The sequence below is a fragment of the Panthera tigris genome, chromosome B2, assembly GCF_018350195.1.
Source record: "Panthera tigris isolate Pti1 chromosome B2, P.tigris_Pti1_mat1.1, whole genome shotgun sequence".
Lineage (NCBI taxonomy): Eukaryota > Metazoa > Chordata > Mammalia > Carnivora > Felidae > Panthera > Panthera tigris.
This window is the reverse complement of record NC_056664.1, coordinates 31,720,801-31,733,711: the sequence shown is the minus strand read 5'-3', so window position 1 is coordinate 31,733,711 and position 12,911 is coordinate 31,720,801. Positions and strand designations below refer to the sequence as shown.

Here is a 12,911-nt window from a genome sequence, read left to right as displayed (position 1 = left end):
GTGCCTCTGTGTCGTGGCTGAGTGGGCTTGAGGCTGGGGTTGTTGGGCGGAGGGGCAGGAAATAGAGAAATTTTCCCTGAGAAGAGACCCAAACCCCTACCTAAGAAATGGGGCTTCACCAAACATTTCTCTTGGGCTTTCCTTCCACACTCCTCTCTCCATGCCCCCAGGAAGGCCAATCATTGTCTGTGGACACCTATTTGCCATTTAGTTTAGGTTAGGATCCTTTTTTATAGGGACGCGTCCTGAAGACTCCTGTGTGGTCCATTGTTAATGGTCTGGGTGTCTGGGAGTAGGGTACTAGAGCAACTGTTTTTGACTTTGTGAAGTCAGATGAAGAAGCTTCCACCTCACGTGTCTATGGTGATTGTGAACATGGTACCATTTACCTCAAATAACACTTTGGAGATACTGGATATTGAATGCAAAGATGGACACTAGGGGTTCCATTTCATGATGGGTCATAAGATGACAGGACCATGACTGAAGAGGAAAAGGACTCTCTGAAGAGGAGAATATGAAGACAAAGTAAGCAGGTTAGAAATATGAAACAGACATGAGGAGATTTTTTGAGTCACGCTGGAGGTGCGTGTCATGGGGTATGTCACCTCTTAAGGAGTTAGTCAAAGGACAAACCTGAAAGTAGGAAGTAGCTGAACAGGGAGCTTTTGCTCAACAGGGAGAGAGCCTTCAAATCCCAGAATGGCAAGGTTGGAGTGATTTCAGTAACCCCCTACTTCAAATCCCCCACCCCTCTTTAAACCAGAAGTGCCTCATTGGTAAACACCCCAGTAACAAAGGGGTAGTTTGGAATGCAAGTGATCCTTACTTTGGGGATATTTTGAGTTTGGCAGGTTGTTTCAATCTGAAGAGTTATTTCTGGAATAAACAAACCTGCATGTTCCATAGATGGGCCCTGGGTCAGGCGGGATTTAGAATACTGTTTACGGCTTAATCACTGTTAAAATACACCAGGAAAAAAGTCCATTTTCCTCATATGCCAAAGGTGCTGCCAACGTAATTTGAAATGCAAATGTAGAGGCATCTGAACAAGTGCTCTGCTCAAGGTACCATGTTGAGGGGGCAGATGAAAATGAAGAATCAGGGCCTTTTGGCTCAAAATCTGGTTAAGTGGAAACCCACGTAGGCCCTGGTGAAAGTGTCTGGAACCTTCTATCTAGGAGAGGTCCTGAGCGTTTTTCGCTCAGGATCTGGCCCTGTTTTGATCCCAGACCCTAAAACTGGGGCTTGGTTGGAGGAAGAGGCAGATCTCAAAATAGGACCAGAGCTTCAGGTAGTAAGAGCTTGAGGCGAGAAAATCTAGTGGTTCTCCAATGGCAAAACATCTCAGCTCTTGAAATAGCTTTATTTTACTTAATGACAATTTAAAACACTTGCAACAGTGTTCTGTTCCAGAGTAACTGTTGCTAAGGGCAGGAAGCTCACTGCCAGGCTTGGCGAATGCTCGCTCGGCTCCACACTGGGGCTCCGCGGTCGGCAGGTGTCGCGCGTCCCCTGCTGGCGGCCCTGCCCGGAACCGGGGGTAGGTCTGGGGAAGAGAAAGCGAAAGCGGCGGGCGCCGGGACTCCCCAGCTCGAGGAGCGTCGCGGGCAGACAGAAGGGGGAAACGAAGGTGAGCCTGGGCGAGCGAGTTTCAGAGCTCGGGGCTCAGCACGTAGCAGAAAGCCCTCCGGAACTGCAGTCCCGAAGCCGCCGCTGGTGAGTTCGTGCGGCCGGAAGCCTGGAGCGCTAACGGACGCATCTCAACCCGCCACCCACTCCGCGCCCCCTGCTGCCCGTCCCCCTGGACCCCGGGGAGTGCGAGGGAGCCGGGCGGGGACCGCAGGGCGGCTCTTCGGAACTCGGCTGCGGCGGAAGGGTGGGGGGGGGGGGAGGGGTCGGGGTCGGGGATCACGGGAAGTTTTTTTAAAGGATGAGGCTCCTGGGGCGCCTGGGTGGCTCATTTAAGCGACCGATTTAGGCTCAGGTCATGATCTTGCGGTCCAGGGGCTCAAGACCCGCATCAGGCTCTGTACTGGCAGCTCAGAGCCTGGAGCCTGCTTCATATTCTGTCTGTCTCTCTCTCTGCCCCTCTCCTGCTCATGCTCTCTCTCAAAAATAAACAAACATTAAAAAAAAATTAAAAAAAAAAAAAAGGATGAGGCTCCCTCTGCTCGGCAGAATGCCTTGTATGGTAGGAGGGACGTACTGATGGGCACCGGGGACCCAGGGGATCTTTCAGGGTAGGGATGGGTAAAATGAGAAGCCCACGGGCGGGTTGGGCAGAGTCGGGATGGTGAGGCTAAGGGCGAGGATTGGGACCCCACCTCTGTAATTCCTCATCTTCCACCCTAGATAGCACCATGCGCTTCTGTGGCCTGAGACCCTGGGCCTTCCTGCTGCTGGCCGACTTGGCTCTACTCTGGCTGCTTCAGGGGACTCTGGAGGCTCTGTTTCCCCGAGGGCTTCCAGGCCTGTGGCTGGAGGGGACCCTGCGACTCGGAGGGCTCTGGTGGCTGCTACAGGTGGGAGGACTGCTAGGATTGGTGAGAACACTGCTGCCCCCTCTCTGCCTGGTGGTCCCGCTGTTTCTCTCCCTGAGGGCCCTGGTCCCAGGGGCCTTGAGTGCTCCCCCAGTCAGAGTGGCTTCGGCCCCTTGGAGCTGGCTGCTGTTGGAGTACGGGGCTGTGGGGCTAAGCTGGGCAATGTGGGCCCTGCTGAGCTCTCCAGGAGCCCAGGAGAAGCAGGGCCAGGAGAACAACACAGACTTGATGTGGAAGCTGCTGAAGCTCTCCAGGCCAGACCTGCCTTTTCTCCTTTTGGCCTTCATCTTCCTTGGTGGTGCCGTATGGGGTGAGTCAGGAGAGGGCATCGTGAATTGGGGGTTGGCAAAGGTCCTTGGTGCCGGCACATGCATATGTTCTCCTTCACACCTCTTTCAGGGGAGACATGGATCCCTTACTATACTGGTCGTGTCATTGACATCCTTGGAGGGGATTTCAAGCCTGACGCCTTTGCCAGCGCCATCTTTTCCATGTGCGTCATATCCGTTGTGAGGTAGGTGATGTTTGGGTCCATTTGGTAGTCCCACATCGTTACAGGTACCCTCCATTTCCTAACTTTGTTTTCATATCCTTTTGTTCGCAAAGCATAAAATAGTTAAACTAAAATATGCCTGCGTTTATTTATTCACCATTCTAGTTTACACACCCATTCACTCCTTCTTTCGTTTACCATATTTGCCCATTATTATTTGCATTCCATCCTTGCTGCCCTTTGCTGAAACCAGTTACTCAAAAGTACTTATTGGTCAAGCCACTGCTTTTTTTTTTTTTTTTAAATCAGTCCTCTATTCTCTTTGCTTCTTTGTAGCATTTGACATTTGAATAATCTCTTATTATTGATCTCTTTCTTCAGTTAGCTTTTATAGACTCCCTTTATACTTCCCAATCCACTCTATATCCTCTGGAGAATTTTTCTCCTTCTCTGGACCCTCAAATATAGTCTTTCCTCATGACCCAGTTCTTTGATTCTAAGAAAGCGTTTTCCTCTTGGGCGAGCTCAGCTTATCTGTGCAGGTGACTCCGGGATCCATATTTCTACACCCAGCCCCAATCTTATAATCCGGTCGCCTCCTTGTCCTTCCCATTGGATAACCCACTCTCATCTCACACTCCACATACCCAGAGCTCCAAATGTATCATACTCCCTCCTGGTCTTCTTGAAAGTGGCTTCCTCTTCTTATTCCCATTTATGAAATGATGAGTTTCCTAGGCTCCAAGCAGCAGTATCATTGATGGCTTTCTGAAGTTCAGACACTAGCCCCATCACTCTCTGCTTTCAAAGTGTTTTTCCTGTGGCTCTTTTCTGTCCATTCTCACTGTGATCTCCAGAGTTCAAACCCTCCTCATTTTACATCTGACGACCCCAGCAGCCTTCTAAACAGAGTAACTAGGTTTGTGTTAGAAGCCATATTTTGTGAAGTACTTGCTTCTGTGCTTTCACATTTTTCCTTTAAGTTTTGTTGGAAAAGTGGTTGGTCTAAGAGGAATTCTCAACAGCAGGGACAGCAGAGATGAGGGAACAGCATGACTCTGGGGCTCCAGAGAATGGGAGGGCAAGGGAATTCATTGCTGTGGTTCCCACAATAAAGTATGTGGGACGAGGAAGAAAGACTTCAGAGTGGGGAGGAAAGAGACCAAGACAGAGGGGAAGGCTGGAGGGACAGCACCGAAGGAGGCCAGGTCAAAAGCAAGTCATAGGCTATTTCTCTTGATGACATCTCTTCATTGCTGTTACAATTTTCCCTTGTGTCTTGCATGGAGTGAACCCCAGAAATGCTCATGGATTTGTATGTGTTATGATTTTGTTCCCATATCTAGCTCACCATGACCTGTTTTTTCTTTCTCTGTTTATTCCTGCCCCTCCCCTTGTCTCCCTCTCTGTTTCTCTTCTGCCTCTTGTGGTACACTTTCTCCAACCTTGCATTTCTTTTCATTCCGTGATTTCTCCTCTGCTTCCCTCACTCATTTCCTCCTTCCCTGCATCTGTTTTCCTGTTCATCCCCTTTCTCCTCCCTACCCCACAGCTCACTGTGCGCAGGCTCCCGAGGAGGCATCTTCACCTTCACCCAGTCCAGTATCAACGTGCGGGTCAGGGAGCAGCTTTTCTCCTCCCTTCTGCGCCAGGACCTCAGTTTCTTCCAGGAGACTAAGACAGGTGGGGCCTGGAGTCCAGGTGTGGGATTCCCCTGGACATTTCTTGCCCCTCAGTGACCACTACCCCTCCCCGCCCCCAAACAGTTTCTCTTCCCGCCTCCACCTGCTGTGCCGCACAAGGAGCTGCTGTGCTCTCTTTGGGACAGGGTAGTGGGGTGGCTTCCACCAGTCTCTCTGCAACTGAGGGGGGTGTTTGGATGAGGGGGCTGTGTCAATGGGGAGGGTCGGGGCGGGGGGGGGGTGTCTCTGGAGCTCTTCCATTACACACCATTTCCTCACCGGCTCTGTCCTCCCCAGGGGAACTGAATTCAAGGTTGAGCTCGGATACCAAAATGTTGAGCCAGTGGCTTGCTTTTAATGCCAATGTGCTCTTGCGAAGCCTGGTCAAAACGGTGGGGCTGTATTGCTTCATGATCAGCCTGTCCCCTCGACTCACCCTCCTCTCTTTGCTCGAGATGCCTCTGGTAATAGCTGGTGAAAAGATGTACAATGTCCGCCATCAGGTATGTGTGGCTGTTGGGGAATCCCCAGGGGAGAAGAAAGCTCTCCCAAAGGTCTTCTCTTCTCAGCCCCAAGAGCAGCGGTTCTGACAGGCTTCAGAAGGGCCCTGACCCCTGGGACTTTATATAAATGTGTGTGTGCATATGTGTGTGCGCACGTGTGTGTGTGTGTGTGTGTGTGTGTGTGTTTGAGAGAGAGAGAGAGAGAGAGAGAGAGAGAGAGAGAGAGAGAAGGAGACAGGAAGGAGAGGGAGCATTTTTCTGGGGAGAGGATAAACTTTTTTTTTAATTTTTAAAAAATATTTTACTTATTTTTAAATAGCATACAGAGAGCAGACAGGGGGGACAGAGGATCAGAAGCAGGCTCCATGCTGACAGCAGAGAGCCCAACATGGGGCTCAATCTCATAAACCCTTGAGATCATGACCTGAGCCGAAGTCATACACTCAACCGACTGAGCCACCCAGGCGCCCCGGGAGAGGATAACTTCTTATCAGATTCTCAAAGGAGTCTGTACATACCTTCCCCACAAAAGATTAAAAGTGCTGTCTTAGAGGGTTTTAGATAGAATTTTCCCCTTTATAATTAGAGGAGGGAATTTGGATGGAGTGTAGAGAAAAGTAGAAACATGGAGTCAGGAAGTCCTGAGTATGAATATCAGCTCCACTTTCTCTCTTTTTAGAAAAATTGTGGTAAAGTATATATAATGTAAAATTACCATTTTTACTGTTTTTAATTATGCCATTTCAGTGGCATTAAGTGCATTCCACATTGCTGTGCAACCATCACCACCCTCCATCTCCAGAACTTTCTTCATCTTCCCGAGCTGAAACTCGGTACCTAGTAGATGATAACTCCCCATTTCCCCTCCTCCCAGCGCCTGGCAATGACCATTCTACTTTCTGTCTCTATGAATTTGATTACTCTAGGTATCTCATACAGGAGGGATCATACAGTAGTTGTCTTTTTGTGATGGCTTATTTCATTTACTGTAATGTCCTCCAGGTTCATTTGTGTGGTAGAACGTGTCAGAATTTTCTTCCGCTTTAAGGCTAATCATCCATTGATGCGTAGACCACAGTTTGTTTATCTGTTGCTGGGCACTTGGGTAGCTTCCACCTTTTGGCTATAGTGAATAATGCTGCTGTGAACATGGGTGTGCAGATATCTGTTCGAGTCTCTGCATTCAGTTCTTTTGGGCATATATCCAGCAGTAGAATCACTGGATCATATGGTGCCTCTGTATTTAATATTTTGAAGAGCCGCCATACTGGTTTTCACAGTGCCTGTACCATTTTACGTTCCCACTGGCAATACCCAAAGATTTCTGTTTCTCCACATCCTGCTCCGGCACTTGTTATCTTCTGTTTGTTTCTTCTTTATTACATTCCCCAGTACTTAGCATAGAACTGGAAGTTTGTACCTTTTGACCACCTTCCTGTAATCAATCCCTTATTGAACCTACAAACCGCAAGATCATGACCCGAGCCACCCCTGCCTCCGGTCTCTGGTAACTGCAGATCTGATGATCTCTTTTTCTGTGAAATTTTTTTTTCTTTAGATTCCACATATAAATGACATCACAGAGTATTTGTCTTACTCTGTCTAGCTCATTTCACTTAGTGCAATGCCCTCAAGTTCCATCCATGTTGTCGCAAATCGTGGGATTTTCTTCTTTTTTATGGCTGAATAAAATTCTGTTGTATACATATATGTACCACTTTTTAAAAAAATAAGGACTGGGGTGCCTGGTTGGCTCAGTACTTTGGCTCAAGTCATGATCTCATGGTTCGTGAGTTCGAGCCCCATGTCGGGCTCTGGCTCTGTGCTCACAGCTCAGAGTCTGGAGCCTACTTCGGATCCTATGTCCTCCTCTCTCTCTGCCCCTCCCCCACTCATGCTTTGTCTGTCTCTATCTCTGTCTCAAAAATAACATAAAAAGCATTAAAAATAAAAAAAAGAATAAAAAATAAGAGCCATCCTAATGGTTATGAAGTGATATCTCACCATGGTTTTGATTTGCATTTCCTTAATGATTAGTGGTGTTGAGCATCTTTTCATGTGCTTATTGGCTATTTTTATATATTTTGTGGAGAAATGTCTATTTAAGTCCTTTGCTCATTTTAAAAATTGGATTGTGTTTTACTTGTTGAGTCGTAGGAGTTCTTTCAATATTCTGGAGATTAGCCCCTTATCAGATACATAATTTGGAAATGTTTTGTCCCATTCTGTGGGTTTCCTTTTCTCTCTGTTGATGGAGTCCTCTGATACATGAAAGTTTTTAATTTTGATGAAGACCAACTTATCTGTTTTTTCTTTTGTTGCTTGTGCTTTAAGTGTCATAGCCAAGCAATCATCGCCAAATCTAGTGTCCTGAAGATTTGCCCCTATGTTTTCTTCTAAGAGTTTTATGGTTTTAGCTGTGGTTTAGGTTTTTGATCCATTTTGAGTTACATCCCCACCTTTTGTTGACTAGCTGTGACCCTTTAGGAAAACTACCCCTTCTTTCTTCATTCAGACACTGAAACTGGTGTGAATTACCTTAAATGAAGGAACACAAATAGCCTGTATCTCCCATATTACCTAGCACTGAGAGCTTGGTAATATTTTGTTCCCTCCCTCTCTACTCTCATTAGTCCTTCTGGAAAGAAATGGAAGAAGAGTGAAAGAGGACAGTTTGATATTTTTAGGTAGATCAGCAGAGCATCCCAAGGGCAGGAATGAGACCTGGGGGTGTCCTATCTTCTCCCAAGTCAGCCCCTCATATCCCCTGCCCTCCTTTTCCAGGCAGTGCTCCAGGAGATCCAGAACGCAGTGGCAAAAGCAGGGCAGGTGGTGCGGGAGGCAGTTGGAGGGCTGCAGACTGTGCGCAGTTTTGGGGCCGAGGATCTGGAGATCTGTCTCTATAAGGAGGCCCTGGAGCGATGCCGGCAGCTGTGGTGGCAACGAGACCTGGAACGTACCCTCTATGGGCTCTTTCGGAGGGTGAGAAGGCTGCATGGCAGGGGATGGAGGGGAGAAGTGAGGGGGGTGGGGGTCAAGGGGGCTGGGGGTGTGGGGGAGTGAGGAAAGGTGGGGGGTGGGGGGTAGGACCTAGGTAGGGGCAAGGAAAGCAATGGGAAACTTCCAGCTCATCCTGGGGTCTCTGCTGTTCAATGTGGTAGGAGTGGGGAGGGCAAAGAATGTGGGCTCTTTCTCAGTGCCTTTCTCTTTTTTTAAGTTTATTTATTTTGAGAGAGAGAGAGAGGAGAGAGAGAGAAGAGGGAGAGAGCGCATGATCAGGGAGCAGGGGAAGGGCAGAGAGAGAACATCCCAAGCAGGCTCTGCACTGTCAGCATGGAGCCCAATGCGAGGCTCGAACTTACAAACCGCGAGATCATGACCTGAGCCAAAATCAAGAATCTGACACTTAACGGACTGAGCCACTGAGGTGCCCCTCTCAGTGCCTTTCTTTTCACCTTCCAGATGCTGAGTTTGGGAATGCAGGCACTGATGCTGTACCGTGGACTGCAGCAGATTCTGGCTGGGGACCTCACCCAGGGTGCACTGCTCTCCTTTCTGCTCTACCAGGAGGTGGCGGCCAAGCATGTGCATGTGAGTCAGGAACCTGTGCATACTGTTTGTCCCCCTGTTTTCTTTCCTCTCTGGCCTCTGGGCCTTCGGCTTTATCTGCTGCCCTTAAAAATACAAAACAAAACAAAACAACCCCCAACTCATTGTGTTATGGAGAATTTCAAACATATGCAAAAAAAAAAAAAAAAAGATAAACTGTAATGAATCTGCATGTACCCATCACCTACTTTAAAATTCTCAACTCATGGCCAGTCTGTCTCCTCTGTACCCCCACCCATATTATTTTGAGGCAAATTGAAGATATAGTTTTATCTGTAAATGCTTTAGTACGTATCTCTAAATATCTCTATATTTACAAAATCTGGTCACAAAGCCCTCATCACACCAAAAAAAAAAAAAAAAAAAGTCACAGTAATTCTTCAAATTCATGCACTACAGTGGTTTCATACAGGTAACATATGTGTATGTACTCCATTTATCTCTCTCTTGTGTATATGTGTGGGGGCGTCAGCCATGAATGCTCAGTGCCTAGACCCCTTGAATTATTAGGATTTGCAAAACAGGGACACATTCCCCTTCCTCCATTTACTAGCCTATGCAGGGAGACTTCCCCTCATCTGCTCTTTGGTTACCCAGTGGTACAGGTTGAGTAGGAAAGGCAAAATAGCATTTAGTTCTTTCCCAATATTTACTGGTTTTCAAAAAATAATTAGTTACTTGGTCTTGATCTTTATTGTATAATTTTCCTAGATGTTTGTGAAACATCTTACATGTATGGAGAATTGGGCTAGGTACCCTGGTGGCTGTAAAGATGAGGTGGGCACCGTGCCTGCTTTTCAGGAGCTCCCTATCTATCTAGTTAGACAAGGCAGAGTGTGCCCAAATGATACAGAACAGTGATAGGAAGGGTCTGGGGATAGAAATAGTGCCATATGGGAGGAGTGTGGACCTCTCCATCCTTTACGTTGTGAATTGGCAGAAGTGGGGTTTTGGGTTGCCTTTAAATTCCATCTAAATTATACATTTGAAGGTAGGGAATCCTTTTTTAAAAAAATTTTTTTAAGTTTATTCATTTTTGAGAGAGAAAGAGAGAGACAGAACGTGAACAGGGGAGGGGCAGAGAGAGGGAGACACGGAGTCTGAAGCAGGCTCCAGGCTCTGAGCTGTCAGCACAGAGCCTGACGTGGGGCTCGAATTCACGAATCGCGAGATCATGACTTGAGCTGAAGACGCTTAACACACTGAGCCACCCAGGTATCCCTAGGGGATCCTTTTTGGATGAGGGGAGGAGAGACTTGGCCAGGGTGTCGCAGGGGAGTGTGTGAGGAGCTGGGGATTTGGCGTCTGGGGAAGCTACGTTTGATTAGCTGACCCCTCCCTTTCTGTTTTCCAGGCCCTGGTATACATGTGTGGAGATATGGTCTGCAACATAGGGGCTGCTGAGAAAGTTTTCCAATACCTGGACCGAGAGCCAAATATGCCTCCTTTGGGGACGCTGGCGCCTTCCACTCTGCAGGGGCTTGTGGAATTCCAAGATGTCTCTTTTGCATATCCCAATTGCCCTGACCAGCCTGTGCTCAAGGTGTCTGAAAGGGGGAGGGAACCTGGACCCCTCGCTCCCAGGGGGTGAGGCCTGTAGACCATTTGCCTCTCAGAAGTTGATCTTACCTCTGATAGAAAGAGAAGGGGAGGGTCTGGAGGCAAGCCTCTAACTGTTTCCTGACTTTTCTAGGGGCTGACGTTCACCCTACATCCTGGTCAGATGACTGCACTGGTGGGACCCAATGGGTCTGGGAAGAGCACCGTGGCTGCCCTGCTGCAGAATCTGTATCAGCCCACTAAAGGGCAGGTGCTGCTGGACGGGAGGCCCGTCTCCCAGTATGAACACTGCTATCTGCACCAGCAGGTGGGTGGGGAGGAAGAAGAGGGTTGGGAGAAGATAGGAGGGAAGAACCATGTGCAGATAGCATGGGAGATCCGTGGAAGAAACACAAGGAGCCCGTTGTTTTTTTTCTTTTTTAAGTTCATTTATTTGGAGAGAGAGCAAGTGTGTGTGTGTGAATGGGGGCAGGGCAGAGAGAAGGAGAGAGAGAGAATTCCAAGCAGGCTCCATGTTGTCACGTGGAGCCCAACTCGGGCCTCGATCTTATGAACTGTGAGATCATGATCTGAGCTGAAATCAAGAGTCAGATGCTTAACCGACAGCCACCCAGGTGCCCCATGAAGAGTCCATTCTGAGGGAGGCAGACGAGGAGGTAAGGATGATCCCTGCCATGGGGGTTTACGCACAGCCCTCTGCGCCCATCGCCTCTGCACAGGTGGCTTCGGTTGGGCAGGAGCCTGTGCTGTTCTCGGGTTCTGTGAGGGACAACATTGCTTATGGGCTGAAGAGCTGCGGTGATGAGAAGGTGATGGCTGCTGTCCGCGGTGCCGGTGCAGACAGGTTCATACAGGAGATGGAGCATGGACTGGATTCAGGTACCTTCGGTCAGAAGAGAAACTGGAGATTCTTGGGGGTGTGGGTTGTGTCCCCGCAAGTCCATGTCTGGTGTTTCCTTGCCCTTTGCTTGGCTCCGACTTCTCCTTCCCCAACACCAGGAGTTCTTTAGTTGCCCGTCCTGTCCGGGAATCTTTGTTCCCAACAGCCGGTGGGAGTAGTGCTCCCTCTATGAAGCGTGCTCCCTCTGTGAGGGCAGCCCCCACAGGTCCTCACACCGGCTCTCATACCCCCTGATGCGTGCGAGGGGAAATACCAGTTGTACACTTGCCCCTGCTCCTGAGGAGGATGTTGTTGTGGCCACTGGTGTCTGAAGAAGGGTATTTCTCCATTTCTTCAGATGTAGGGGAGAAAGGGAATCAGTTGGCTGTGGGACAGAAACAATGTCTGGCCATCGCCCGGGCCCTTGTGCGGGACCCACAAGTCCTCATCCTGGATGAAGCCACCAGTGCCCTGGACGTCCAGTGTGAGCAGTCTGTAAGTACTGGTGTGGGAGGGCAGGACAGTGGGACCTGAGGAGGCACGTTTGAAGGACCAGTCTATGCAGAATTGGGCGGATGAGTCTCTGTGCCTTTTCAGGGGGTGGGGAATGGAATGGAGAATTCCGGGTGTGGGAACACCCCCTCTTTCTCCACAGCTCCCTTTTCTATCCGCCTCCTGCAGTGGGACAGCTGAGCGGGAAGGGCAGTTTATCTTGCACTCATTCCACCTTTCTGGTCTTTCATGCTTTCTTCACCCTGTGCCACAAGAGATGGTGCCCACTGGGGACGTGGTGCCCACCCCGTTCTTACCTTTCTGAGGTGTTGTGACCCTCCCCCTTCAGCTGCAGGACTGGAGATCCCGCGGGGACCGAACGGTGCTGGTGATCGCGCACAGGCTGCAGACGGTGCAGAGTGCGGACCAGATCCTGGTGCTCAGGCAGGGAGAGCTGCTGGAGCACACTCAGCTCGCCGAGGGGCAGGACCTCTATTCCCGTCTGCTGCAGACACAACTGGAGGACTGAGGCCCCAGGACACCAAGCCCTCTCATGGCCACCTCCGTGACCCAGAGCAGCTCGTGCTTTCAGTTTCCCTGGGCTCGTGTCTCTGGGTAGTCATTCCTGGAGTCTGGGAGGCATGCTGGAAGTTTGGACCACGTGTGCTCTTATTGCGGCTGGCAGTGGGTGGGGGGGTGTTATCTGTGACCATTTCCCTGGTGCTGAGTCGTGTATTGTGATATAATACATCTATTTAAAAATTGTTTTCTTATTAAAAGAGACTCATAAATATGGAGAACAAACTGAGGGTTGCTGGAGGGGTTGCGGGAGGGGGGATGGGCTAAATGGGTAAAGGAGCATTAAGGAATCTACTCCTGAAATCATTGCTTCACCATATACTAATTTGGATGTAAATTTTAAAAAATAAAAAATAAAGTCAAATTACAAAAAAATTGTTTTCTTATTACGTAGATGGCACATATTCGTAAAACTAACCCTTGTTTCACTTTCCAGAGGTAACTATAGCTACTACTTTGCCAGCTATCCTATCAGTGTCTTATCTGTTCTTTCAGATAAATATTAGCCAATATGACATAAATATTCACCAGGTTGCCTCTCTGTATCTTTCCCCATTCTCACTGATGTCT

At 48.8% G+C, this 12,911-nt stretch overlaps 1 protein-coding gene across 1 annotated transcript; it reads left to right on the top strand.

Annotated features, from left to right (window-relative positions):
* The first annotated feature begins 1,523 nt into the window (after nt 1–1,523).
* Nucleotides 1,524–12,576, top strand: TAP2 (transporter 2, ATP binding cassette subfamily B member). The gene is made up of 12 exons (XM_007093252.3): nt 1,524–1,719; nt 2,356–2,853; nt 2,943–3,057; nt 4,589–4,719; nt 5,016–5,221; nt 8,006–8,203; nt 8,684–8,812; nt 10,185–10,373; nt 10,524–10,697; nt 11,110–11,269; nt 11,629–11,765; nt 12,112–12,576. Exons 2-12 carry the CDS (start codon nt 2,364–2,366, stop codon nt 12,289–12,291), a joined length of 2,109 nt encoding a protein of 702 aa, XP_007093314.3. The 5' UTR covers nt 1,524–1,719; nt 2,356–2,363; the 3' UTR covers nt 12,292–12,576.
* The last annotated feature ends 335 nt before the right edge of the window (nt 12,577–12,911 follow it).